This window comes from Pseudophryne corroboree, chromosome 3, assembly GCF_028390025.1.
Source record: "Pseudophryne corroboree isolate aPseCor3 chromosome 3, aPseCor3.hap2, whole genome shotgun sequence".
Taxonomy (NCBI): Eukaryota; Metazoa; Chordata; class Amphibia; order Anura; family Myobatrachidae; genus Pseudophryne; species Pseudophryne corroboree.
In genome coordinates, this window is record NC_086446.1 from 732,622,107 (window position 1) to 732,649,687 (window position 27,581).

General features: G+C 45.4%; 1 protein-coding gene across 1 annotated transcript in view; it reads right to left on the minus strand.

Annotated features, from left to right (window-relative positions):
• Positions 1-27,581, minus strand: part of PTPRE (protein tyrosine phosphatase receptor type E) — a 297,445-nt gene that overhangs the window by 74,830 nt on the left and 195,034 nt on the right. The window contains exons 7-11 of the mRNA XM_063962220.1: positions 25,543-25,619; positions 25,398-25,434; positions 17,310-17,407; positions 12,615-12,734; positions 6,729-6,889 (exon numbers count right to left, since the gene is read on the minus strand). Of these exons, the coding sequence (XP_063818290.1) occupies positions 6,729-6,889; positions 12,615-12,734; positions 17,310-17,407; positions 25,398-25,434; positions 25,543-25,619 (493 nt within the window). The remainder of the gene's footprint in view (positions 1-6,728; positions 6,890-12,614; positions 12,735-17,309; positions 17,408-25,397; positions 25,435-25,542; positions 25,620-27,581) is intronic.

The window sequence follows — 27,581 nt, forward strand, 5'->3', positions numbered from 1 at the left end:
CCCGGCGGTCTTGGTGCACGTTGGCACCAATGACAAAGTTAGCGGAAGGTGGGATGTCCTTAAGAAAGACTATAGGGACTTAGGAAAGAAACTGAAGGCAAGGACATCTAAGGTAATATTCTCGGAATTATTACCCGTGCCACGCGCTAGTCCAGGGAGGCAGAGGGAGATTAGGGAGGTAAATGTGTGGCTTAGGGCTTGGTGCAGGAAAGAGGGGTTTGTGTTCCTGGAACACTGGGCGGACTTCTCAATCAGGCACCATCTCTTTTGTCGTGACGGATTGCACCTGACTGAGGAGGGGGCAGCGGTGCTGGGGAGAAGGATGGTTAGAAGGTTGGAGGAGATTTTAAACTAGGAGCCTGGGGGGAGAGTTTAGCTAGAAACTACGGGTCATGCAGTGAGAATAGTGGGGATGGCGCTAGTAAACGAAATGGGGGAGAAGTTGGGGGGAGGGTAAGAGCAGGCGGTAAGGTTACTAACATGGGTACTAAAAGAGATTTTACCAAAGCACTAACCAATGACGATTACAGGTCATCATTGCTACATAAGGTGAAAGATGTCCCTAATGCAAGGGAAAATACTTATCTTAGTTGTATGTATGTAAACGCTAGAAGCATTACTGGTAAAAAGGGCGAACTAGAAATACTTGCAGCAAGCAAACAGTATGATATTATAGGCATTTCTGAAACTTGTGGGACGAATCTCATGATTGGACAGTCAATCTAGAGGGCTATACACTGTTTAGGAGAGACAGACTAAATAAAAAGGGTGGAAGGGTGTGTCTTTACGTAAAGCCGTTTTTAAAACCTGATATACGGGAAGATATTCAGGAGGGGACTGTAGACACTGTCGAGACATTATGGGTAGAAATTGCATGCGGGGAAAAAGGAATAAAAAAGTTAGTATTGGGTGTATGCTATAGGCCGCCTGGTATCAACGCATCTGATGAGGAATTGTTACTAAAGCAAATTGAAAGAGCAGCAGGAGTAGGAGACATAGTAGTAATGGGAGATTTTAACTATCCAGAGATAAACTGGAAAAACGATTCATGTGATACTGCTAGGGGCAATATGTTTTTAAACACACTTAATGATAACTACTTAGTTCAACTAATTGAGGAACCAACTAGGTACAATGCAATCTTAGACCTGGTATTAACAAACAATAGGGATTTGGTATCAGGTATTATAGTAGGGGAACCCATACGAAACAGCGACCACAATATGGTCACATTCAATATCAGTTTCCATAAACAGCCCTATACTGGCTCAACTAGGACTCTAAACTTTAGCAAATCAAATTTTGAAAAGATGAGGGTATTTTTCAGGGATATTGAATGGGAAGGTTTGTTTTTAGGAAAAAATACTACGGAGAAATGGGAGGTACTAAAATTCCTGCTAGCTAAAAATACATTCAAATTTATTCCTACGAGCAGCAAAAAAAGGAATTAAAATCATAAACCGATGTGGCTTAACAAAAAGATTAAGGAACTTATGGGCAAGAAAAGGCGAGCATTTAAAAAATACAAATCTGACGGGGAAGCAGAGTCATTTCAGCACTATAAGGAATGTAACAAAATATGCAAAAAGGAAATAAGAGCGACTAAAGTAGAAACTGAAAAACTAGTAGCAAAGGAAAGCAAAGCGAATCCCAAAAAAATTCTTTAAATACATTAATAGCAAGAGATTAAAGAAGGAGAGTATAGGCCCTTTAAAAGACAAGTTGGGAGTCTTAAGCAAAAATGATAATGACATAGCGGACACACTAAATGAGTTTTTTTCAACAGTATTTACTAGAGAGGACCCAATTCAGGGACTAACATATAATCTCAATAATGAGAATATCCAACTGATAGGTACTTATTTAAGCGAGAAAGTAGTCTGTGACTGACTAAAACATTTAAAGATTAATAAGTCACCAGGTCCCGATGGTATTCACCCAAGGGTTCTAATGGAGCTTCATTCTGAACTTGCAAAACCGCTATTTTTGATCTTTAAGGATTCAGTAATATCAGGTATGGTTCCCAAAGACTGGCGTATAGCGGAAGTAGTGCCTATATTCAAAAAGGGAAGTAAAGCTGAACCAGGTAATTATAGACCAGTTAGTCTTACATCTATAGTGGGGAAAGTATTGGAAGGTATTCTATGAGATAGTATTCAGAAGTTCCTTGAAGTCAATAAGGTCATTAAAAGGAATCAACATGGGTTTATGAAGGACAGATCCTGTCAAACCAACTTACTTGGCTTTTATGAAACAGTAAGCGCAAACCTAGGTCAGGGTAAAGAGGTGGATGTAATCTTTTTAGATTTTGCCAAAGCGTTCGATACTGTACCACACATGAGATTTATATACAAGCTACAAGAATCAGGGCTAGGAAGCACAATATGCACTTGGGTCAAAAACTGGTTAGATAATAGGGAGCAGCGCGTTGTGGTTAATGGATCTTTTTCAACTTGGACTGAAGTGCTAAGTGGTGTGCCGCAAGGCTCAGTATTAGGACCGCTATTGTTCAATATTTTCATTAACGACCTAACAGAAGGTCTAGAGAGCATGGTGTCAATTTCTGCAGATGATACCAAATTGTGTAAAGTTATAAATGCGGAGGGGAATGCTGAGTCGCTTCAGAATGACTTAGTTAAATTAGAAGCTTGGGCAGCGAAATGGAGAATGCGCTTCAATACAGACAAGTGTAACGTAATGCATTGTGGTAACAAGAACAAAAATAACACCTACCTACTAAATGGGGTAAAATTAGGGGATTCTGTACAGGAAAAGGACTTAGGTGTCCTCATAGATAGCAAACTAAGCAGTAGTACCCAAAGTAGGACTGCAGCAAAGAAGGTTAATAAGATATTAGCATGCATAAAACGGGGAATTGATGCTAGGGACGAGAGTATTATACTCCCGTTATATAAATCACTTGTGAGGCCACACTTTGAATACTGTGTACAATTCTGGGCACCTTACTACAAAAAGGATATCCTAGAGCTACAAAAGGTTCAAAAGCGGGACGACCAAACTAATTAAGGGTATGGAGACGTTGGAATACGAGGAAAGGCTTGCAAGACTAGGCATGTTTACACTGGAAAAGAGGAGATTAAGAGGGGAAACGATCAACATTTACAAATATATAAGGGGACAATATACAGATCTTGCGCAGGACCTGTTTTTGGTTAGATCAACACAGAGAACTCGTGGACACTCGCTCAGGTTAGAGGAGAGGAGATTCCACACAATACGGCGTAAAGGCTTTTTTACGGTAAGGACGATACGTGTTTGGAATTCCCTGCTAGAGGGAGTTGTAATGGCCAACTCAGTCAACACCTTTAAGAATGGGTTAGATAAATTCCTAATGGATAAGGATATCCAGGGTTACGGGGCATAGTCACGTACTATGGTTATTATAAAAAAGAGGGGTTAATCGGAACGGCAGTCAGCTACGTCAGTCAAAATTTTATACAAAATAATCGTGCATAGGAGACCACAAATAGGTTAAACCCGATGGACAATTGTCTTTTTTCAACCTTAGATACTATGTTACTATGTTATATTGGTTAGCGGGAGCTCAGGTGGGTAAATCAACATTTTGGATAGCTGTAATAAGAATCAATGTGAACTGGAAATTGCTTCATTGTTAAAGTAATACTTTGCATATAATGTACTAGTGCCCATTTATTGCGGCGCAAACCCCCCCTCCCTCCCCACCCTTTGCAGACTTTACCATCTTTTACAACGTAAGACCTATGTATAAAGCTTCAGCAGGTGCACTGGGAGGGAGATAGCCGGGTTCAAGACCCTTAGAATAGCTTGAGAATATATCGCATACAGTAAGTGCGTGTTGTGCATTTATTTGATGGTGTTCGGAAAAAAATATGTGGGATAGTACTTCATCCATTTCACTTTTAAACTATTATTCAGTTGATCATTCATTTAAAAAAATTAAATCTTACAAGAATTACAGGACAGTGCTGCGCCCACACTACCCGCTGTCAGAAGCACACCGACACATTCAGCAAAGCATCTCGTACCCAGTGTACTATTCTGACCCCTGGCTTCCTGAACATCTGCGCTTCCTATGTTTAAACTCCACTCCTGCAAACAATGTCAAACATTACTGTAGTTCCTGCTATTCCTGACCTGCAGTACCAAAAACACTACCTATCCCTGGTTGTTCAACATAAGGGACCCAATATGATTTCTCCCTGTTAGCTTTTTTTTATCCAATCGATGGGTGATTACTTTTCTATAGATCAACAATGACTTACTGCATATTACAATAAACTGTCACGCATTCGGGATGCTTACATTGTAACAGCTTTTACCAGCACCCAGTGGACAGTAATTCACCACCAAAGATGAAACATCAGATGAATGGAAGTTTCTTGTTGTAATATAAATAAATGTAATGAATAGTCTCCGCTTGGTTATATAAATGAGATAAAGCAGTGAGTAACAAATTTGTTTTACACCTCATACGGCTCTTCGTGGCTGTAGATCAATAGCGAGAAGATTACTTCCTGACCACAGAGAGACGTGACAGAAGAAGTCATTTGTAATATGGATTTTCATCAGCTGCACGTTACTCATAGACCTGGCAGGGAAAAACACTCACATAGGGTGTGCCATTTGTCCAGAAGAGGCCAATTCTAAGCACTTGTCATGGGTTTAGCAGTTAATAAGGGCTTATTTTCCCACATCAATCCACAGTAATAGGGTAATATGTATGTGAAAGCATTTGGATGCATATATGACATTCGTTTAATATAGAGCAGTGATGGCTATCCTTGACACTCCAGCTGTTGTTGAACTACACATCCCAGCATGCCCTGCATCAGTTTTAGCATGGCCAAATAACAAAACTGTAGCAGGGCATGCTGGGATATGTAGTTCAACAACAGTTGGAGTGTCAAGGTTAGCCATCACTGATATAGAGGATAGTGTTAGACACCATAATCTTTTCCCAATAGTTTGGCAGCCGCCTCCTATCAGTCTGCAGCTATCGCCAACATTTAATTACGTGGCCTGGCCGACATCTGCACGTAAACACATACATGAATGAGCAGGCTGAGCTGAAATACAACCTGCTATATTTAATATCTCATTCTGATTGGTTAGAGGTTGTTTATGGGATGGGGGAGGAGTTGAAGACTGATGACTGTGCTATGACCTGGGTGACATCACTGGTTTGTAGTCATTTCATAGGCTTCATTCTCCGCAGTGTTTTCCGCGTGAATCAGAGGTGGACAAGCACTCTGGTCAGGAGTGCGGACATACAGCCAGGGAAGAAAGTGGCATGACTATTACCAAGCCGGCCACCGGTTACCATGCAACTCCTACTAAGATCAATGCCTAGCATTACTGCCTCTGAGGTCTTGGGTTCGGCTCCTGCCACAGCCCTACCTGTGTGGAGTCCGTCTATCCCCCCTGCCTATGTTAATACATCTGGGCACCGCTGCTTCGCCTCGGTTAAGAGGCAAAGCCGGCAGAATGATACCAGCACGATATGTGCCAGTATCATATATCTACCCTTTAGTACCAACCAATCAGCTCCTAATTGTCATTTTTTAAACCCAGCCTGTAACATGGCAGTTAGGAGGTGATTGGTACTTTATCTTTCTCCATTTTAGCTCTCCAAAGAGGCCAGGAAATCTCAGTCTTCTGATAGAGACTCTGGCCTCGGACCTCCCCCAAAACGGCCCCTAAACAGCAGCAGACTTTCAATCACTGACAGTCTGCAGCCGTAGTGCGTCCAACAACACAGGACCTATATTGCACAGGCGCAGTACAGGTCTGTCGCATGCGCAAAGTACCAAACATCGGTACTTTGTGTTATGTACCGCACCTCCAAACACATATGAATCAGGCCCCATAGCTACACACTAAGAGAAAAAAAAAAACTAGTGGCCAAAAATGATTTACAGAATGAAATGACATATTCTGCATGTACAAAGTTATCATTCGCTTATGAAATAATTCAGCCAATCTTGCTTATAACCAGCAATGCACGTGTTTATTTGGAGAAAAATGTGTATATTTTTCTTTGACTTTCACCAATGTACAGTATGTGTATCCAGTCTTTTCTAAATCTCCCCACACTTTAGAATTTAACAGGATTTTCCATGGTCTATGATTGCACAATTCCTCTGTTCTCCTAATGTCATTAGCATAAAAAAAATCAAGGTCAACATTCTATGAAGCTGCAGTCAGCTTGCCTCTATTGTGCTCATTGCTGTGTTGTGGTGTTGTATCATTATTATTATTATTGTACTGTTCCTGCATCAGCTCTACACTTACCTGATGAAATATAGCTTATTTTTAATGTTAATCTAAGTCACAACATGTAACATGGGGCCTAATTCAGACCTGATCGCAACAGCAAAATCTTTCTCTAATGGGCAAAACGATGTGCAGTGCAGGTGGGGCAGATATAACATGTGCAGAGAGAGTTAGATTTGGGTGGGTTATATTGTTTCTGTGCAGGGTAAATACTGGCTTTATTTTTACACTGCAATTTAGATTTCAGTTTGAACACACCCTACCCAAATCTAAATCTCTCTGCACATGTTACATCTGCCCCACCTGCAGTGCACATGGTTTTGCCCATTAGAGTAAAAGTTTGCTGCTGCGATCAGGTCTGAATTAGGCCCATGGATATGGGCTGCAATTTTTTCTAACCAGTTAAAGAGCTGTGGGTTATAGTAGAAGGGACATTGCCAAATATTTCTCACCTACAATGAACGATGATGGGTCCAGCATGGGCGGGATTAAGCCACTTTACTTTCTTGAGGAATTTCAGCATGCCAATAGGTGTGAAGGGTACTCCAAAGTCAGGCCAGCTGGTGAAGTGCAACTGTGTCACAAGCCTGGGGGCCTTACATCCATCATGGACCTATTAGTGATAGAGCAGTCAAGATCTGGATTATTGTTAAACAGTTGTGAGAGAAACAAATAGTGGCAGGTTAATTAATCAATGTTTCCCTTAAAATATGTAAAAATTTCAGTTTCCGCATCTCTAAAGGCAGAATTACACGGTGAACAAGTCGCCCAGGTGAAACGTACGTCTGGCCATTCACCTTCTGGGAGGTGGGTGAGATGCGGGAGCTCTGGATCACTGCCAGGTTCAGACCACGCAGTATGTTAGTTTGGTTGTCCTAGGTAGCACCCCCAGGAGTCATACATAAGGAATTCCTCATGACACCCGTTGGGGCAATCTAGTGAGGTTTCTTTCCTCACCATAATCAATTCATTGGATATTTGAGAGTGCAGATTCTTCTCTTTTGTTCTTGTAGTCAGGTTCAGACCACACAGGTCCCGTTTGCGGCTCAGGTTGTATGATCTTTACTCACATCACACTGAGGGCGGGATGTACTATGGGAAAAATGCAGTAAAACCCCCATATGGGTGATTTACAGCATTTTCAAATATACTAAGACCCAGCTGCCTGTTTTTCAATGCGGAGGGTATTACCATCTTTTTATGGCGATATCCTATAGAACAAGGAACAGTGGTTATTCGGCACCAGTTAAAGTAATTAGGTAGTTAAAGAAACAACCAAAATTGGATAATATAAAGGAACAAAATAAGTTTAAGTAAATCCACTTGGAGTAGGAGGTTATGTTTTACTATTTTTTTCTAAAATTTCATACGGTATTTACCAAGTAAATAAGAGTGTTCCCACACAAGAGTCTTCTTTTTTCTCCGTTGTTGTATAGATATCCTATAGAAGGGGGATGTTTAAAGAAGCGCCATCCATAAAGAAAAAGGTGTAATTATTTGATTTATTCAATAGATCACATATGTATTGACATACCACAAATATTAATCGCAGTATCCCCCCCCCCCCCCCCCCGCAATAAACATGTATTAAAAAGGTCAGATGCATTAATAACTGATTCTAATTTATCCAATGATAAATCATGAAATCATGAAAACAGGGCACTGCTTGACCGGTTTCTCAGCCTTGGTAATGAGGCTGTTTCATCAGAAGACAGGCTGAGAAACCGGTCAAGCAGTGCCCTGTTTTCATGATTTCTTGACCCAGCACCCAGAGCCACAGCACAGGCTTTCAGCGCTCCGTACTGACAGCCGGCGTCAGTGCAGCAGCGCGAGCAGACGAGTGGACACAGGCGGTTCCCAGTCATCACATACGGATGCGGCTATCTCCATCATTCCAGCTTCTCACAGACATCTGCTAACCACGGCTCCATTCAACTTAAAGTACATCACTCCTGCATAGGAGATTTCTAACCCCGATACAGCAATTCACCTGTATTCATCTTTAAACGACAGGTGAGGGGTATCTTAACATATGGAACTGTTGGAGCAGGAATCTACTTAAATTGAACTGCCCTGGAAATGCTTGCCACGTTGTAATTTCTATCATAAAGAGTCTGATTCAAGCCTATTGTGGAACTAAAAAAGACTGGTGCAGTGTTGTCTCTAATTGTACAGTCTTATTAATATAGACTTTTTATTTTTTCATTTTTTACTCATTTTAATTTTTGAAAAGCGCTTTTCCTCCTGGTTATATATTCACAGCTGTTCAGTTATCATTGGATAAGTTAGAATCAGTTATTAATGCATGTGGCCTTTTTAATTGTTTAATACATGTTTATTGCTAGGGGGGATACTGCGATTAATATTTGTGGTATGTGATCTATTGAATAAATCAAAAAATTACACCTTTTTCTTTATGGATGGCGCTTCTTTAAACATCCCCCTTCTTTTCTTGTATAAATATTGAGATTTAGCAAACTCAATTTAGTAGCTGCAGTCTGGGGAACAGGTGTAATTCATTGACAAATACCCATAGACAATTGTGTAGTAGTTTTTTTTAAGTGTCTCCAAGTCATTTCACTAGCAGCCACACTCTCTTCCATATATCCTATAGAAGCCTATGGGCTTCTTACCGCATCCCGTCACACCCGCTGACTTCCCCCCCATACCTGTATGCAGGCAGCTCCCGTCGCAGTCCCGGATCCCAGCCTCCCTCTCTCCCAAGAACACAGCCACCTGTACTTCTGGCTGCAGGGAGGAGGAGGAGGAGCCGGGACTGACAGCAGACGTCACCTCCCGGGGCTTGGAGGTAACAGAGACCCCCGGAGGCCCCAGCTCACCCTCTCCTCCGAACCACCAATCTTTGCAGGGGGCCACTGCCATCGCATTGCAATACTAATCGATTAGCATCGGTGCGATGGCCCGCAAAGATTATTAGTACATCCCGCTCTGAACCACCATACAGTGCTATGCACCGCTGCGGGGGCATCCTTGGTAGATAGCTTCCCTCCACTGTAATCTGCTATCTTATTACACTGGTTTGATCTTTTACTTCACACAGAGCTGTGGTGACATTACTGATAGATTTACCCAGGGCTGCTAATTTTCCCTCCACCGCAGCCTGCCAAGTAATTTCACATGTATCATAACATGGATTCCTGGATCACCTTTAAACCACTTAACTGACGATTTTTCCATTCAAAACTGTTAATAACATTGTTTTTTCAAATTTATTTTATTTAATAAAGTTTAAAAAGTATTTTTTTAAATATGTAAACATTATATTATGCACATCTGCAGAATGGATCTCCTCATCAAAAACGGGGGGACAGGGTGGGGCGGCGCAGTCGCATGAGATCTGACCATGCCAGTTAAGTGGTTAATAACATTTATCTGTGATACACTTACCAATTGTTGTTACTTTATGTATATACACAGAATCTCTGTACAATTTAATCGCCACTGTTACTTTTTTCACACACCCTTACATACAGAAACAATATTGGACTGTCCCTGCAATGCTACATTAGGAACAGGGACAGTCAGTCTTGAATTATATAAAGCAGAAGCTTCTTTCACTACTCCTTCCTTCAGCCAAGGTGGTACACTCACCACCCCCTACTCAGTGGTTCTATGCGTGCAAAGCCTCTGACAGTAGAAGTGGTGAGACACCAACAAACCCTGGTTCCCTTTACTCAAACCTTCTACTCCGATATATTTTATCTTTTACATTCTTATTTTCAGACACGGTGTCATTTGGAAACAATACTCGACTATCCCTGCAATGCTCCATTAGTAACAGGGATAGTCGGTCTTGAATTACTGGGAGGCAATCACGAGACCGCCTGTTGGGATCCCCGCGATCACAATGCCGACGCTGGAATCCCGACAGGTGGTAAATGCCGCAGACGGAATACCGGCGCCACAGGCTTTTCTCCCTCTATGGGTGTTGTGGAATATAATCTCACACATACAGATGGAGCCACATTTATCTTGGCTTCTCTGCTGCGCCTAGGCACACCATGGTTTATCAGCATAAACCTTTCATCTATTGTTCTCAGCTGCAATACAATACAGAGAGAACAATACAGCAGGGGATTAAGTCTGGCTGCCCTGGCTATGTTAATCCTATTAAAGGACAAGATAAAGATGGCTTTATCTGTATGTATTCTGAATTACTTAAAGCAGAAGCGTTTACTGTATATCTTTTACTCTCCTGTCATCCATGACTGTGCAACCACTACCCTCTCATCAGTGGTTCAATACGTCAATCTGTGTATTCACTCTATTTTTCTCACCATACTCTACGAGGACCAAATTTAACAGTCCTAGACATTCATATATGTGAGGAATTTACCTCTTCATACCTACCTGCTAATTATAAGTCATACCTGCCTGCTAATTATAAGTTCAATTGTCACTGAATATGAATTTCCTTTGAAATTAGCTGTGAGATCGACTAAAATTGGTCCAGTTCTATTGTTGTATCTAATATCACAACACTGAGATTATTGGTATGTACACTGAGCCTAATTCAGACCTGATCGCTCGCTAGGGTTTTTTTGCACTGCTGCGAGCAGATAGTCGCCGCCCATAGGGGAGTGTATTTTTGCTTTTCAAATGTGCGATCGCATGTGCAGCCAAGCGGTACAAAAAAGTTTTGTGCAGTCTCTGAGTAGCCCAGGACTTACTCAGCTGCTGCGATGACTTCAGCCTTTCCATTCCCGGAATTGACGTCAGACACCCGCCCTGCAAACGCTTGGACACGCCTGGGTTTTTCCAAACACTCCCAGAAACCGGTCAGTTGCCACCCACAAACGCCCTCTTCCTGTCAATCTCCTTGCGATCGCCCGTGCGAATGGATTCTTCGTACAATCCATCACACAGCAACGATCCACTTTGTAACCGTGCGACGCGCCTGTGCATTGTGGTGCATACGCCTGCGCAGTTCTGACTTGATCGCAGCGCAGCGAAAAAACCTAGCGTCTGAATGACCCCCACTGTCCACAGAACATGTAATAATGGGCCTATCTGATTTATGATTGATATTATTTATACATGGATTATGTACCTATATAGGCTTTAATGGGATCCACTCAAGATACCAACGTTCGGCATCCCTGGAGTCGTAATGCTGACATCGGAATACTGACACTGCTTGGAATGCTGTTATATTTTAAAGGGGAGCTCAGAAGGGGTTTGTGTCTAATGGGGCCCATACATCAGACAGGTATTGGGGCAATTTCCCGTTCTACCGATGCTGGCTTGGAGGATTGGGGAAATCCAACATTTTGGAAACTGAGCAGATTCAGATCAAAAAATTATCAGGATTGGCGAGTTGGGGATTTTTAACATGCTGTGTTTTGCCGATTCCCCGTTACATCAACCGATCATTAACCACTTAACTGACTATTTTTTTCTCCAAAAAAAAAACGCTCAGAAATTGTCCGGGTTTTTTTATGAGTGAATTAAGTGAAGAACATGAATTTAACCCTATGCAAAATAATTTTAATAAAAAATTAAAATAAAATTCTCTTCATTTCCCCCCCCTTTCAAACATCGAAACATCGATTGGAACATCGTGACCATCGGAACATCGCGATTTGGGGTGGGGGTGGGGGCTTGAGGAGGTTGTTTTCCTCTTCCCCAGTGGCTGCTATTGTCTGCAGCCGCTGGGGGAAGGGGGGGGTTCCGGCCGTGTTGACCGATCAGCAATGATCAGCAGCACGGCAACACTGGGTGCTGAATGCTGGAAGGCAGAGGGACCTTCCGGCCCTCTGACAGCAGCAGCGGAGGGAACACTGCTTATCTGACAGGTGGCATCCTGTGCGACCAGGTCAGATAAAACACTGCCTGGTGATGTCATGTATCCCTGTGATGTCATGACATACCTTGACATGGGTTCACTATGCCGGCGGTCGGGCTCCCAGCGACCAGAATACCGGCGCCGGGAGGCCGACCGCCGGCTTACCGACAGTGTGGCGAGCGCAAATGAGCCCCTTGCGGGCTCGCCACGCTATTTTATTCTCCCTCCAGGGGGGTCGTGGATCCCCACGAGGGAGAATAAGTGTCGGTATGCCGGCTGTCGGGATTCCGGCGCCGGTATACTGTGCGCCGTGATCCCGTCAGTCGGCATACTGAAGACCACCCCTTGAGATGTGTGCTTTTTCACATAATTATGCTCACGATCGGGGAGTAGATATATCAAACTCTACATGAGCCCAAATATACTGTAGGAATGGGAGATATATGTGCGACAAAACGTTTTTTGGAAATTTTTAGGGGTGACCAAAAATCTGGAACTTAAAAACAAAGCAAACAAACCATGGAATACTCACAGGCTGTATGCAGAACTTCCGGATTGTGTAGTCCACGAGGACAATGACATCTTCAACGGAGACTCGAATATTCCCATAAATCCAGCAGCCTTGGTCAGGCCAATACTGGTGACATTTCTCCTGCACAAAGTTACAAAGAGGTTTATGTGAGTTAAATGTTTTCAGAACTCACATAGGGTTGGATGTATGAAGCAATGAAAAGAGTGGAGAAGATGCCCATAAAACCAACCAATCAGCTTCATTATAATTATTATTATTCTATCTGTCCATCCATATGTACTCAATCTAACAGACCCAGGGTCGGACTGGCCCACAGGGGTACCAGGGAAACCACCGGTAGGCCCCACTGCCTGAGGGCCCACTCCTTCTTCTAGGGATCAGGTTCCAGACTGTGCACTTGTATTATACATGGCAGACATGTTGCATTACACTGCACTAAACTATTGTGTATTTCAAGCCTCTGTGGAGGCTAGCCACACCCCCTCTGTAGGCTGGCCACACCCCTAAGTATGGGCCCCTATTACTGCATCCCCCCAGTGGGCCCTTCATGCCCCAGTCCGACTCTGAACAGACCCCATGCAACACCTGTATGAGTTTTCAGTTTTAAAGATATGTCCACTCTACAGAAGTTCTTATAACACTTACCTAGCATAGGGGCAGAATTATCAAAGCCTGGACAGAGATAAACCACCAACCAATCAGCTCCTACCTGCCATGTGACGGGCTGCGTTTGAAAATAACAGGAACTGATTGGCTGGCACTTTATCTCGCCCCACTCTATCTCTCATGAAGCTTTGATACATATGCCTGTTACTCTCTTGCAAAGTTACAGCAGCCGGTATCTGTAGTGCTCAGGGTCTCACTTTTTTGTACCGGGCTGATAATGACTAAAAGCTGCTTTCCCGCATGTGTACAGGGCACGATTTGTGTGGTTCTGTATGAGGACTTGCCCTACACACAGTGAAACATGTCTTAGATTATTCTCATTCACAGCCCAGAGTAATCAGAAGTGTTTGTTTGTGTAGCATTTTAGCAAGTTGATCGGAGGGCATCTGGAAAAGTGCTACCTCGCCGAAGTGCAACACAGAGGTGCAAAACAGGACCAATTGGATGTATACAAGGCCCGAAGTCCCTCTGAGATGGGGCAATACTAAAGTCCTTTTGCAGAGCTGAAATTGTAATGTGCTCAGGGCCGTCTTAAGAAGCATTGTATGCTCTGGGCAAACTAAGGGCCTAATTCAGACCTGATCGCAAAAGCAAAATCTTTCTCTAATGGCCAAAACCATGTACACTGCAGGTGGGGCAGAAGTAACATGTGCAGAGAGAGTTAGATTTGGGTGGGTTATATTGTTTCTGTGCAGGGTCAATACTGGCTGCCTTATTTTTACACTGCAATTTAGATTTCAGTTTGAACACACCTCACCCAAATCTAACTCTCTCTTCACATGTTACATCTGCCCCACCTGCAGTGCACATGGTGTTGCCCATTAAAGAAAAAGTTTGCTGCTTCGATCAGGTCTGAATTAGGCCCTAAGGCACTAGTGCCCCTAAACAACCTATACAGGGCATCCATCAAAAATTATGATAACATGTCCCTCCTGCCATCCTGTGCCATCTCTCCATAGGATTCCATACAGTGAATGACTGTCAGCACTCTGATTTGTGGACAGCTCCAGCCATCCTCCAATCAGCTTGCTGACAGCCATTCACTGTCTGGCTGCAGACTGGGATGCGGCTGTCTCGCCGCTCTGATTGTGTGACCACTACCGGCCCCTGCTGGAAGGCTGCCCAGTGTCCCTATATGTTAAGTTGACCCTGCAGGTGCTCCCCCACCCCCTGCACAGCAATAAATACTCCTAAAATTCCCATTTCCACTCCTTTATCTTATATTTATTATTTCACTCCACAACACTACACCAGTGATGTTCAACCTTTTTTTACTCGCGGCACACCGAACAATATTTTAAAATTGCCAAGGCACACCATCAGTTCACCCACAGGAAAAATAAAACAAAAACACACATTGGCCCTCACAGCAAAAAAAAAATTAAAAAAAATCCATACATACATTGGCCTACACAGAAAATACAATCACATTGCTCCCCACATAAATCCTATTGCTTCCCACATTAATTATTCACATTGTTCCTCCCGTAAATACTATTGCTCCCCACAGGAGAAATAACATAACAAATATTAGCCCCTGCTGGTCAGCTGTCCTCCTCCCTGTCCCTCAGTGGCGGGGGTTGTCCATAGTGGAGTGCTGCAAATACTGAGCAGCGGGCGGTCGGGCAGGTGTGGATGTGGGTGGGCAAGGATAGCTGTGTATGCAGGCGGGAACTGGAAGATGTGTATGCAGGCGGGTGGGCTGACTGAGTGATGAGACGCGGTGGCCGTGACCTATGTTATCACGCCGCCGCGTCACAAAGGCATAGGTCATGGCCGGAGCATGACTGATCCTCTAAGAAGAGCCCGGGCCAACAGTTCACTCTAAAGGTGCAGGAAGCTGCTCTGGCTCCGCGGCACACCTTGCAACTGGTCGCGGCACACTAGTTGAAAAAGACTGCACTACACAATATTTTTGCACTGTTTTTGCAAGGAACACCTTCACACGCCAAACTGCTTCCCCTTTGGCTGCGCAAACGGCTGTAGCTTGCTCCAAAAAACACATCCGCCTCAGATGAAATCTAGGAGGGCCACAGGTACAAAGCTGGCTTTCCTCCGTGGAGCTAACATTTCCCACTTCAGATCTCGTCTCGCATGCCTCTAGCAGTAATAAATAATAAGATGTGAATTTCTGCATGGTAGAGTACAGAAACACCAAGGTCCCGTGGGCAGGATCTGAATCCACAGTAAGTCCGAATGCAGCCATATCTTGCTATTCTTAGCAAAGTGTCCATGCGTGTTACTCAGAATCAGGCCCTGTACGCACGTGCGGTCACTCAGAAGCAAAGCCATTGCCAGGACAGCTTTTTACTGTGGCAAGAAGAACATGCAACACGCCGCCGATGACACGTAGAGATGATCACAATATAAGTGCGATCAATGATACATTTCCTCCTTAGAATCCTGCCAGGTTTTTTTTTTTTTTTTATGGGGGGGGGGGGGGGGGGGGAGGAGGAGCTTAGAAAAAGGGTAGGAATGGCTCACAGGTGTACCGTGGAAATCCCTGGTGGGCCTCACCCGTTCCTCTAGCGGTCAGGTTTCATACTCTGCACTCAAATTATTCGCAGTTACTCTATTAGAGGGTCAGTAACTTGGTGGAGCAGATCATGGTTTAACTTGGTACTTAGGCCCAGATTTATCAAGCCTTGGAGAGTTATAAATTGCACGGTGATAAAGTACTAGCCAATCAGCTCCTAACTGTCATTTTCAAACACAGCCTGTGACATGGAAGTTAGGAGCTGATTGGTTAGTACTTTATAACCATGCAATTTATCACTCTCCAAGAATTGATAAATGGGGGCCTGTAAGTGTCGAGCACAGTGCTAGCGGTGACATCACTGCACCAGGCCGACGTAGAAACTTTTACTGAAGATAGAGTAAGAGCCCGGGAAAGCACTTATAACGGAACCCCCCGCAGCACTGACTGACTGCACGGACATCGTTTTTTACTAATTCTCAAAAGAGCTTTTAAACATTAAGGGGGGAATTCAAATGTTTGAAAAGTCAGTTGGGTGTCTGTTTTTTCCTATATAATAGACAGGAAAAAACAGACACCCAACCGACTTTTCAAACATTTGAATTACAGTATATCTACCCCTTTTTTTTCTACAGGTATTGCACATACACATTATATCAAGTGCTCCCAATATAAAGATCAGACCAAAGTATTCAAATAGGACCTGCTACACATAGCCTTCCATCAGCACGGATTTTATCCTCTTAATTTTTTTAATGGGGGCCTTGGTTTGTTTCTATGGAAACTACAAGATTATCCCACATTTCAATCAAACTGAGCAGTCCTATCACACCCCTGTCACCTCCTTTATAAAGGGGCCCTGTTGTTTGCATGTCCTCTCTGTAAGGTCTCTCTGTGGTGTCTGGCCAAACCCCTTAAGCTTGGGCACCTCCCACTGAATTCCCTGACGGGCCCTCATGCCCCAGTCCGACACTGCGTACAAATCAATTTCTCTAACAAGTTACAGGATGTCTGTAAATACATCTTGCAAAGCTTCTATGGGGATTTAATAGGTTCTATCGGCTTTTGTAAATGTCAATCAGATACAATTCCTCTTTCAAGATATTTTATCTGCAAACTGAACTCATTTTCTAAATGATCCTTTGTCACTGCTATATGCAGACACGTAGTTTGTTATTTTGGTTTCTGTTTGACCTTGACAGATCAGTGAGGTGGTAACCTTCTGCCAAAGGCATTAACCTTCTCTGTATAATGCAGAAAACTAAATAGTTCTGGTATAATAATAAACTGGACTGAAATACAGTAAAGGAAATGATGGTAAATCACGTGATTTACGAGTGACACACTCTATGACATCATATAGATTCCTTGGAGGAGTGTGACAGAACAAGCCATGAGTCTCTAATGCCACTACACACCAGTGCCTCCTTATCTGGTGCCTCGCCTCCTAGCACAATGCTTGAACTTTGTAACAGACTCCATAAAAAGACAAATGGAAATAAATGGAACGCTTTGTGCCGGAAACCTTATGTTACAAATAAAAGGGCGATCACCTCTTTCCTCTCCCGCAGGTTGGTAAGCATGACTATGGTTGCAGACTTCTGCTCCCAGATCATCCTCCAGAAGTCATTGACTGTATCTTGCTTGGGACCTGCAGTAAAAAGAGACATGAATAGGACTTCTGTGCCTCTAGCACTCTGTACATATGCAATGCAGTAATCTTTCTCCTCTGGCCAGGATTGGTTGCACCCACTTGCTATTGCTTTATGGTCAGATGCCCAACCCGTGTGTTGTGACACATTTATGTGTCACCATAAAAAGCTGGGTAAGTCCCACAAGTATACGCATTAGAGAACCTTTTCCTGGTGCTATAAATAGCTAACGTGACAGGAAACCTGTTAATAAGAAAAGCATAAAAGAGACACAACTTAAAGTTCAATATAAAAAAAAAGATCACATTATTTTTTTTTAATTCAGCAAAATAAATGAATGTAAAATATATAGAAGCGTGCCAGTTATATAGACAAGGAGCTCCGATAGATGTATAAACTCTTGGAAATGATTTCCCTACAAATAGTACTGTGCAGGGTGATAAGCCAGGACGAGTTAGCCAATAGGACACTCCGGGTGGCACTGCGGTCACAAAGAGGGGGAGGGGCCACCAGAACAAGGAAGTAGCTGACTGGCCGTCTCATCCTTAGACGCTCTGGAGCGGCAGGTACCATAGAACAGCAACGGTGTAGCCCCCTAGGCCTTGCATCCTAGACGTCAGCATCGCTCGCCCACCCCATATTAGGCCCTGGTGCTGTGATAAAGCTTCTAATTCAGGCATGTCCAAACTGCAGCCCTCCAGCTGTTGTGAAACTACATATCCCAGCATGCCCTGACACAGTTTTGCTGTCAGAGAACGCTAAAGCTGTGTCAGGGCATGCTGGGATGTGTAGTTTCTCAACAGCTGGAGGGCCGCAGTTTGGACATGCCTGTAATCTAATTGATCTCGTCACCAGCTTCTCCCCGGAAACACGTGTTGGCTCTAATGAGTATCATTGATTGCATTGTAGATTACAGAGGTACTTGAAATAATTCCTGAGTTCTCTGCTCCCTATAAGTGTCAGTCAGCAGCATTGTGCTTTTCTATGAACACGGAACGCTTTGGCAACTTCTGTTTACTAAAGAATACTTGTATACTATGCAGGAATATAGGATGTTTCCTCTGCTAGAATCAGGGATACAACTTAAGAGCAAATAGAAAGAAATAAGGAACACCAGGGTTTTTGTAATAACCTTAGGGGACATAAGCCAAATTAATTAAAAATAGGATTTTGGTACTTACCGATAAATCCTTTTCTCCTAGTCCGTAGAGGATGCTGGGGACTCCAAAAGGACCATGGGGTATAGACGGGATCCGCAGGAGCTTGGGCACACTAAAAAGACTTAATCTGGCTCCTCCCTCTATGCCCCTCCTCCAGACCTCAGTTATAGGAACTGTGCCCAGGAGAGATGGACATTTCAAGGAAAAGATTTTTGTTTAAACTAAGGGCTACAAACCGACCAGCCCACACCACAAACATACCGTACCACCGGAGTAACTTTAAACCAGATAACAGTATGCATTAACACCAGCAACAAGCTGAACAAAACAATACACAACCCGTGTATAAACTAATTTAACCAGCAAGAAAACACTGCAAGTAATAGTCCGCACCGGGACGGGCACCCAGCATCCTCTACGGACTAGGAGAAAATGATTTATCGGTAAGTACCAAAATCCTATTTTCTCTTACGTCCTAGAGGATGCTGGGGACTCCAAAAGGACCATGGGGATTATACCAAAGCTCCAGAACGGGCGGGAGAGTGCGGACGACTCTGCAGCACCGACTGAGCAAACGCCAGGTCCTCATCGGCCAGGGTATCAAACTTATAGAATTTAGCAAACGTGTTAGAACCCGACCAAGTAGCTGCTCGGCAAAGTTGTAACGCCGAAACGCCTCGGGCAGCCGCCCAAGATGAGCCCACTTTCCTGGTAGAATGGGCTTTCACCGACTTCGACACCGGTAGTCCGACCAAAGAATGAGCCTGCTGGATCGTACTACAAATCCAGCGTGCAATAGTCTGTTTTGAAGCAGGATGACCAATCTTGTTGGCAGCATACAAGACAAACAACGCCTCAGTCTTCCTAGCAACAGCTGTCCTAGTGACGTAGATCTTCAACGCTCTTACAACATCCAGAGATTTTGGAATCGCCACCGCTTCCGTAGCCACCGGAACCACAATAGGTTGGTTAATGTGAAATGAAGAAACCACCTTCGGCAGAAATTGTTGACGAGCCCTCAACTCCGCCCTATCAGAATGAAAAATCAAGTACGGGCTCTTATGAGATAAAGCCGCCAACTCTGACACCCGCCTGGCAGACGCCAGCGCCAAAAGCATTACTACCTTCCAAGTGAGAAACTTCAACTCAACCTTACGCAAAGGTTCAAACCAGGAAGACATGAGAAACCGTAAGACCACATCAAGGTCCCATGGAGCTACGGGAGGCACAAACGGAGGATTGATATGCATTACTCCTTTCACAAAAGTCTGAACCTCTGGGAGGGCAGATAACTCTTTTTGAAAGAAAATAGACAAAGCCGAAATCTGCACTTTGATGGAACCCAATTTTAGGCCTGCATCTACCCCTGCCTGTAAAAAGTGGAGAAAGCGACCCAAGTGAAAATCTTCCGCAGGCGCCATTTTAGACTCACACCAGGAAACATACTTCCTCCAAATACGGTGATAATGTTTCGCCGTAACCTCCTTCCTAGCCTTAATGAGAGTTGGAAGGACTTCTCTGGGAATACTCTTACGAGCTAATATCTGGCGCTCAACCTCCATGCCGTCAAACGCAGCCGCGGTAAGTCTGGAAACATGCATGGCCCCTGCAACAATAGATCCTCTCTTAGAGGAAGTGGCCAAGGATCTTCAATCAGTAAGTCCTGAAGATACGGGTACCAGGCCCTTCTTGGCCAGTCTGGAGCGACGAGAATCGCCTGAACCCTTGCTCGTCGAATGAGCCCCAGTACCTTTGGAATGAGAGGAAGTGGAGGGAACACATACACCGACTGGAACACCCACGGAGACACCAGGGCGTCCACTGCAGTGGCTTGGGGGTCCCTTGAGCTGGAACAATACCTCGGGAGCTTCTTGTTGAGACGAGACGCCATCATGTCGATCAAGGGAATTCCCCAGCGTTCTGTCACCTCTGCAAATACCTCTTGGTGAAGAGCCCACTCTCCCAGATGGAGATCGTGTCTGCTGAGGAAATCTGCTTCCCAGTTGTCCACTGCTGGTAGGAAGACCGCTGATAGGGTGCACACGTGTTGTTCTGCTCAGCGAAGGATTCTTGTGGACTCCTCCATTGCCGCTCTGCTCCTCGTTCCGCCTTAACGGTTTATATGCGCCACCGCTGTGATGTTGTCTGACTGCACCAGGACAGGTCGACCCTGAAGAAGGCTTCTTGCTTGCAGCAGGCCATTGTAAATGGCTCTTAACTCGAGGACATTTATGTGGAGACAGGCTTCCTGAAGCGACCATTTCCCCTGGAAGTTTGTTCCTTGGGTGACTGCGCCCCATCCCCGGAGACTTGCATCTGTTGTTAGAAGTACCCAATCCTGGATACCGAATCAGCGTCCCCCTAGGAGGTGATGAGCTTGTAGCCACCACAGGAGAGAAATTCTGGCTCTGGGAGATAAATTTATCTTCCGGTGAATGTGCAGGTGAGACCCGGACCATTTGCTCAGCAAGTCCCACTGAAACACCCGGGCGTGAAACCTGCCGAATGGGATGGCTTCGTACGCCGCAACCATCTTCCCCAGAACCCGAGTACATTGATGGATCGACACACTCTTCGGCCTTAGAATTTCCCTGACTATCGTCTGCAGTTCCAGAGCCTTTTCTTCTGGAAGAAATACCTTCTGTAATTCCGTGTCCAGAATCATGCCCAGAAAAGGAAGCCGAGTGGTCGGAATCAACTGGGATTTTGGCAAATTGAGCACCCAACCGTGCTGTCGTAGAACCGACAGCGACAACTCTACACTTCTCAGCAACCGCTCCTTGGACCTCGCCTTTATCAGGAGATCGTCCAAGTACGGGATAATTGTAACCCTTTGTGTGCGAAGGAGAACCATCATTTCCGCCATGACTTTGGTGAAAATCCTCGGAGCCGTGGAAAGCCCAAACGGCAACGTCTGAAATTGGTAATGAGAATCCTGTATCGCAAACCTGAGAAAGGCCTGATGTGAAGGATATATCGGGACATGTAAGTAGGCATCCTTGATGTCGACTGACGCCATAAACTCCCCCCCTTCCAGGCTGGCAATCACCGCTCTAAGGGATTCCATCTTGAACTTGAAAACTTTCAAGTATGGATTGAGGGATTTTAGATTTAGAATTGGTCTGACCGAACCGTCCGGTTTCGGCACAACAAAGAGGCTCGAGCAGAATCCCTCCCCCCGCTGGGACGAGGGAACGGGAATAATGACCCTCTGTATACACAGTTTTTGAATCGCTGCTAGCACCACCTCCCTGTCCGGAAGAACTACTGGTAATGCCGAAATGAAGAACCGGTGAGGGGGCATCTCCTGAAACTCCAGTTTGTATCCCTGAGACACGATCTCTAGTACCCAAGGATCCAGGCCTGATTGAATCCAGACCTGACTGAAAATTCGTAGACGGCCCCCCACCGGTTCGGACACCCCCAGGGAAGCCCCAGCGTCATGCGGTGGACTTGGTAGCAGCAGGGGAGGACTTTTGGTCCTGGGCGCCTGAACTTGCAGGAGGTTTCCTTCCCCTTCCTCTACCCTTTGAAGCGAGGAAGGACGAGCCTTTTCCACGCCTGTATTTATTGTGACGAAAGGACTGCATTTGCTGATGTGGTGCCTTTTTCTGTTGTGTGGGAACATAAGGAAGAAAAGAGGACTTACCCGCAGTCGCGGTCGAGACCAGGTCAGCCAAGCCGTCCTCAAACAAGACAGTACCTTTGAAGGGTAACGCTTCCATAGCCCTCTTGGAGTCGGCATCAGCGTTCCATTGATGGATCCACAGCGCCCTCCTGGCTGATATCGACATGGCATTGGTTCTTGAACCCAAGAGACAGACGTCCCTCGCCGCGTCTTTTATGTAATCTGCAGCGTCCTTAATATAACCGAGAGTTAGAAGGATATTATCTTTATCAAGGGTATTCATATCATTAGCTAAATTCTCAGCCCATTTAGCAATAACACTACTCACCCATACCGACACCACAGCGGGTCTGAGCAATGCACCCGAATTAGCGAAAATGGACTTCAGAGACGTCTCCAGTTTGCGATCCGCCGGATCTTTGAGAGCTGCCGTGTCAGGAGACGGAAGTGCCACTTTCTTAGACAAACGAGATAGAGCTTTGTCAACATTTGGAGATGCCTCCCATTTTTCCCTGTCATCAGAGGGGAAAGGATACGCCATGTAAATCCTCTTGGGAATCTGCCATTTCTTATCCGGCGACTCCCAAGCCTTTTCACAAAGAGTATTCATTTCATGAGAGGGGGGAAATTTCACCTCAGGTTTTTTTTCCTTGAACAAGCAAATCCTTGTTTCCTGTACCGCAGGTTCATCAGAAATGTGTAAAACGTCTTTTATAGCTACAATCATGTACTGAATACTCTTAACTAACCGTGGATGTAAAGCTGCCTCAGTGAAATCGACCTCGGAATCAGAGTCCGTGTCGGTATCAGTATCTACCACTTGAGTAAATGGCCTCTTTTGCGACCCGGATGGGGTCTGCACCTGAGACAAAGCCTCTTCCATGGACTTTTTCCACACCTGGGTCTGTGCCTCAGACTTACCTAACCTCTTTGATAAGGAAGCTACATTCGAGTTTATCGTACTGAGCAATGCTAGCAAATCAGGTGTCGGCTGCGTCGACAGTCCCAACTCTAGCCCCGCATCCGCTCCCCCAATACCCTCCTCCGGTGAATAACCTTCAGCCTCAGACAAGCTGACACGTAGTACCGACACACCACAACACACAGAACGTCCCAGCTAGGTGACAGGCCCACAATAAAGCCCAGATAGAGGACACAGAGGGAGTATGCCAGCTCACACCCCAGCGCCCATATATCGCAAGAAACGATATATGTACCCAGCGCTGCTTTATGTTACTATTAAGCACCACACTGCGGCCCCCCTCTGAAAATGCCCCCCCCCCCCGTTACTTGGGAGAGAAGCGTGGAGGTGTCGGCAGCGTCTATACCTCAGCCGCGTGTTGCAGGGAAAATGGCGCCCGTGAGCTGCGGGACGAAGCTCCGCCCCCTTCCCGGCGCGCTACGGCCCGCCAATTTCAAATCTGTAAAAAAAATGCAGGCGGGGGTCTGTAAACGGTGCCGAGGCACCCACAATCTTTTTGCCGCCCAAACAACCTTCAGTAACATGCTGCCCAGGGTGCCCCCCCCAGCGCCCTGCACCCAGTGAAAACCGTTGGTGATGTGTGTGGGAGCATGGAGCGCAGCGTTACCGCTGTGCTGTACCTTCCGTTACTGAAGTCTTCTGCTGTCCTGAAGTCTTCTGATCTTCTCATACTCACCCGACCTCTGTCTTCTGGCTTCTGTGAGGGGGTGACGGCGTGGCTCCGGGAACAAGCAGCTAGGCGCACCAAGTGATCGAACCCTCTGGAGCTAATGGTGTCCAGTAGCCGAGAAGCAGAGCCCTTAACTAAGAAGTAGGTCTGCTCCTCTCCCCTCACTCCCACGCTGCAGGGAGCCTGTAGCCAGCAGGTCTCCCTGAAAATAAAAAACCCAACAAAGTCTTTTCTAGAGAAACTCAGGAGAGCTCCCCTAGTGTACATCCAGTCACTCCTGGGCACTAAGTCTAACTGAGGTCTGGAGGAGGGGCATAGAGGAAGGAGCCAGTTCACACCCAGATTAAGTCTTTTTAGTGTGCCCAAGCTCCTGCGGATCCCGACTATACCCCATGGTCTTTTTGGAGTCCCCAGCATCCTCTAGGACGCAAGAGAAATATTAATAATTAAAACTAAACATTTCTGGTCAAGTGATTGTGAAGGTTAATCAGTCCTGATTCTTACAAGGCCGTCCCACTCACTGGGGCAGATGTATTAAGCCTGGAGAAGTGATAAAAGCAATGATAAGCGCAAGGTGATAACGCAGTAGCGGATCTTGCCACGGGCAAGCAGGACTTTTGCCCGGGGCGCCGCCTTCCGGAGGGCGCCGGTGCCATTAGGAAGGCGCCGCACCATGGCAAGATCTGCTACTGTTTGGCAGTGTCCCCCGCTGTGAAGGGAACTAGACGCTACCCGTCTAGTTTCCCTTCGTGGAGAGGACCTTTGCTGTGCAGTGCGCGATGACGTCATCGCGCACCGCACAGCATTGTGGGACTGGCACAGACGCTAGGGGTCAAAATTGACCTCTAGTGTTTATCTATGCTGTGCTATGGGAGAGACGTCATGACGTCTCTCCCATAGATCCGAGGAGAGGAGCGGCGCTGGTGGAGGTCTGCAGCGGTCGGGAATCAGAAGCGGGGATAGTAAGTATTCATTTTTTTTTTGTAAGCAGCGCTACTGTACAGGGGGCACAACTCTACAGGGGGCGTAACTTGCCACGCCCCTGTACGAAGCCACGCCCCTATTTTCCGCCCGGGGCGCCACAAGGGCTAGAACCGGCCCTGTGATAACGCACCAACCAATCATTACGGATTTGAAAAATGACAGTTAGGAGCTGATTGGCTGGTGCGTTAGCACCTTACACTTATCACTGCTTTATCCCTTCTTCAGGCTTAATACATCTGCCTTACTGCTTGTTATGCTCGTCAGTTGCAGGCAAGGGAGCTCACGAGGGCTGTGGTTTAAGCCTCTCACCTCTCACAACCACCTCTTGTTTATAACGCTAGATTTTATAGTGTAGTTATTTATATACTTCCTTTAACAAGGTAATTGCTACTGTATGTACTGTATATATGCTTTGTGTTATGCTTAAGCAACTCAATCAGTGTTAATCAGTAGCCGCCTGGTTCGTTCCATTAATTTCTTGGGTCTACAGACAAGTCATTGTTAACAGGACACCGGTGAAATAGAAGAGGCACACCAATCGAGCCGATTCACGACAGTTAGTTACCTTGAGCTGCTATGAATTTATTCTTCTCTTTATAGCCCTGGAATGACAGAAACAAACATTGCTAAACATGTCAGCTGTGCAGAGAGTGAGAAAAGCCTGAACAGAACACGGACACCATAGGGCAGATGGCAGGCTCAGTTCTTACATCTATGTATGAAGCGTTAATGTAGTCTGAACATACGGATCCATCCACTGGAGTCAGCACAACCCTGGAGTGGTCGTCTGAAAAGAGAATATGTAACTGTGACAGTTATACAGCGGAACCAGGGAATTACACAGCTTTCTAGTACTCATAAAGTATATTGTGGGTAATCCAAAGGGTTATTTTCTGTAAATTAGAACTATACACTTCTGTATAACTGGGAAAATGGGAAAAGATCCTTTCACTGTCACCAACTTGTATTTCTAAAAATGCATTTCAGGGAGACTGTGGAAGCGACACCCAGTAAACCAACGCACTTCCTTGATCACAAATCACCTGTTATCATACGTGCTTGGACATCCAGGGGTCTATTCATGAAGCAGTGAAAAGAGTGGAGAAGTGAGCCAGTGGAGAAGTTGCCCATGGCAACCAATCAGCTGCTCCGTACAATTATACAGTATGCAAATTATGAATGTTACTTCAATGCTGATTGGTTGCCATTGGCAACTTCTCCACTGGCTCACTTCTCCACACTTTTCAATGCTTCATGAATAGATCCCGCAGCCACTCATCTAGCCATCAGTGTGCTACAGAACGTTGGCCATTTTCTTGTAGCACCCGTCCCTCTTATGGGTCTCCCCAGTGTTTTCTCCATGGTGGACTGAGAGTGAAGACATCATCATCATGTTGTGTCCTCCCGGCGGGCCCCAGGATCAGGGACATTGCTAGACTCTTCACCACTAGAGAGCCAGCAAGTAGGTGTAGAACAGAATTATCTACATCAAGTTTTCATTACTGTGTGCACACACATACATACTGCATAAATACACTAATTTAACAGACCCGGGTCCAATAAACTAGATGCCGGCCCACATCAATTTCTGCCCCTACGTGGCTCTACCCCCTCTCTGGCTGGCCCCACCCCATCTACTGTCCTTCTTCCGCCCAGGTGCGGCTCTGTTCCACCCATGTGCGTGCATGTGTTTATATGATGAATGAAAGCACATGTTGACACACAGACCTGTACCCACACACTTCCTCCTGTAGTCACTATATAAGGAACGGGTCTGGGACTCAGGGTCGACAACAAAAAGGTCGACACACCTTAGGTCGCCGCCAATTGGTCGACACACCTTAGGTCGACATGGACAAAAGGTCGACAGGAACAAGGTCGACAGGAACAAGGTCGACATGGAAAAAGGTCGACATGAGTTTTTTATGTTTTTTTGGTGTCGTTTTCTTCGTAGAGTGACCGGGACCCCAAATTAGTGCACAGCGTCCCCTCGCATGGCTCGCTTCGCTCGCCATGCTTCGGGCATGGTGCCTTCGCTTCGCTCGGCACAGATTACCGTTCCAATCGTAGTCCACGTGGATCGTTAAGTATGAAAAGGTTCCAAAAAATTGTGAAAAACTCATGTCGACCTTTTTCCATGTCGACCTTGTTCCTGTCGACCTTTTGTCCATGTCGACCTTTTGTCCATGTCGACCTAAGGTGTGTCGACCAATTGGCGTCGACCTAAGGTGTGTTGACCTTTTTGTTGTCGACCTGGAGTCCGGATACCATAAGGAACATGCTGGTCACTGACAGTGGGAATGTAAGTACAGTAGTACAATGTCTTAGGATATTTCCATCCCTGTATCTCCAATATACGCTCCCAGTCACCATTGTGCTTCTCACCCAGTGACCGCAGGAGGAAGCTCCCAGTGATTTAATCTGTGCGCCTTCCTGTTGTTAGTGGCAACAGTGCAATGACTATAAATCCAGGGGCAGAACAGGAGCCTTGACTCCTGGTAAGAATGTGACTGTTTATGCAGAGGCTGCTGATTTCTTACTGTCAGTGTGTGCAGAGACCTGACTTCCATACAGCCTGGACCTGAAGTGCCACGTCTGTAGCAGGGGAAAGCAGGTAATATTTGGGGATGTTTCCTGAAGACTGACTGTTACCTGTAGCAACGCGCTATGGAGGATCCCTGTGACCTTGACAGTCTCATTAATGGCTACAGCAGCGTGACATTTCCTACATTATTCATAATTGCAGGAA